The sequence below is a fragment of the Otolemur garnettii genome, unplaced genomic scaffold (assembly GCF_000181295.1).
Source record: "Otolemur garnettii isolate 467f Iridium unplaced genomic scaffold, OtoGar3 scaffold00016, whole genome shotgun sequence".
NCBI lineage: Eukaryota > Metazoa > Chordata > Mammalia > Primates > Galagidae > Otolemur > Otolemur garnettii.
The window spans coordinates 13,236,223-13,237,582 of record NW_003852411.1 but is presented as its reverse complement, the minus strand read 5'-3'; the positions used below and the strand labels follow the sequence as shown (position 1 = coordinate 13,237,582).

General features: G+C 44.7%; 1 protein-coding gene across 1 annotated transcript in view; it reads right to left on the bottom strand.

Moving 5' to 3' along the window:
* ACBD6 (acyl-CoA binding domain containing 6) overlaps positions 1–1,352 on the bottom strand; it is a 214,038-nt gene extending 212,686 nt beyond the window's left edge. Inside the window, exon 1 of the mRNA XM_003785668.2 lies at positions 880–1,352. Within this exon, the coding sequence (XP_003785716.1) occupies positions 880–1,101 (222 nt within the window). The 5' untranslated portion in view covers positions 1,102–1,352. The remainder of the gene's footprint in view (positions 1–879) is intronic.
* Between the last annotated feature and the right edge of the window lie 8 nt (positions 1,353–1,360).

Below are 1,360 nucleotides of genomic sequence, written 5' to 3'. Positions count from 1 at the left end.
AAAAAAAAAAAAAAAAAAAAAAACCTCTTAAGGGCAAGTGTCAAGATGTTTTTGCTTCTTTCTATTCTCTGTAGGCATAACACTCACCCATGTTGCACATAAAAGATGCTGAACAAGTATTTGTGGATTATTCCTCCTACTACTACCCAATCAATGATTCTTTGAATGTTACATTAAATGTCTTATATCAATAACTCATATGTTTTTCTATCTCCAAGTAAAGTTTGGAGCCTCAGAGTCAGGAGCTACAGTCCAGTTCTGAATGATATATCTTTATGACCCAAGGCAAGTCACCTACTCTCTTTGGGCTTCAAGTTCCCTTTTCTGTAAAAGAAAAGGATTAGTTCATCTGGTATTCAGTAGCTCTAAAATTTTTATGATTGTATTGAACAGACAGGAATATATTCACAACATAACTGAAGTTAGCGTTTTTAAAAAATCACAATAAAAGAGGTAATACTGTGCTTTGTTTTTTTCTGTACTGTATCTTATTTGTTTCAATATATTTCAAATATATTATTCTCCTCAATCTAAAAATATTATATTAATATTATCATATTTACTTCCATATGGCCCTTTGGGACGAGCAAATGAATGGTAAATCTTATCCTCATTTTGTAAAGGTTTGGAGGCTGGTGAAGTGCAAGGTTACCGAGTAAGTTGGAGAAGACAAAGAAGAACTGTCACTGAGTGTCCAGCTACATGAGTATCATTCCTAGGATAGCAGATAGATCTTTTCCACGTTCAGAATAATGCTGATCCCAAGCAGATGATCAAAAAACAAAACACACGTACACAAATGTCATTACACCTAGCTGTTAACCACACGTGTCTGCTATCAGGTTTTCGAGGTCCCGTATCTCTCGCTTGCCACATTACCTGTTTGTACCTGGCATACAGGTACAAGAGCTGCTCCCGGCTGGCCACCTGAATCAGGCCCTGGAGGTGCGAAGCAGCCTTCTCAAACAGCTCTGCTAGGCTCCTGGACTCCTCGGTCTCCGGGCTGTGGGGGGATTCCAAATCACCAGAGTCGTCCCCTGAGCTCAGCTCTCCACCGCTGTCCCCTGTGGTGGCCCCCGCAGGCAGGAATGGTGAGGCCATGTCGCCTCGCTCGGTCCTTCCCTTTGAACGCGGTCTATCCTCCTTAGAGGAGGTGTAACGCCGGCTTGGGGCCCTGGCCGACCCCGCTAGGTCCTGAGCCGGATGCTGGAGTCGGACCCAGGCTGGCTCACTCCGCGCTCCCTCACGTAACTCTGCCTCCCGCCCACTCTACTGCTGGAGCGTGCAGGGCGGGCTCAACTACCTGTTGCTGCTCTATCCAGATGACCTGGTCTTCTCAGGCTTCCCTCTGGGCTAACAG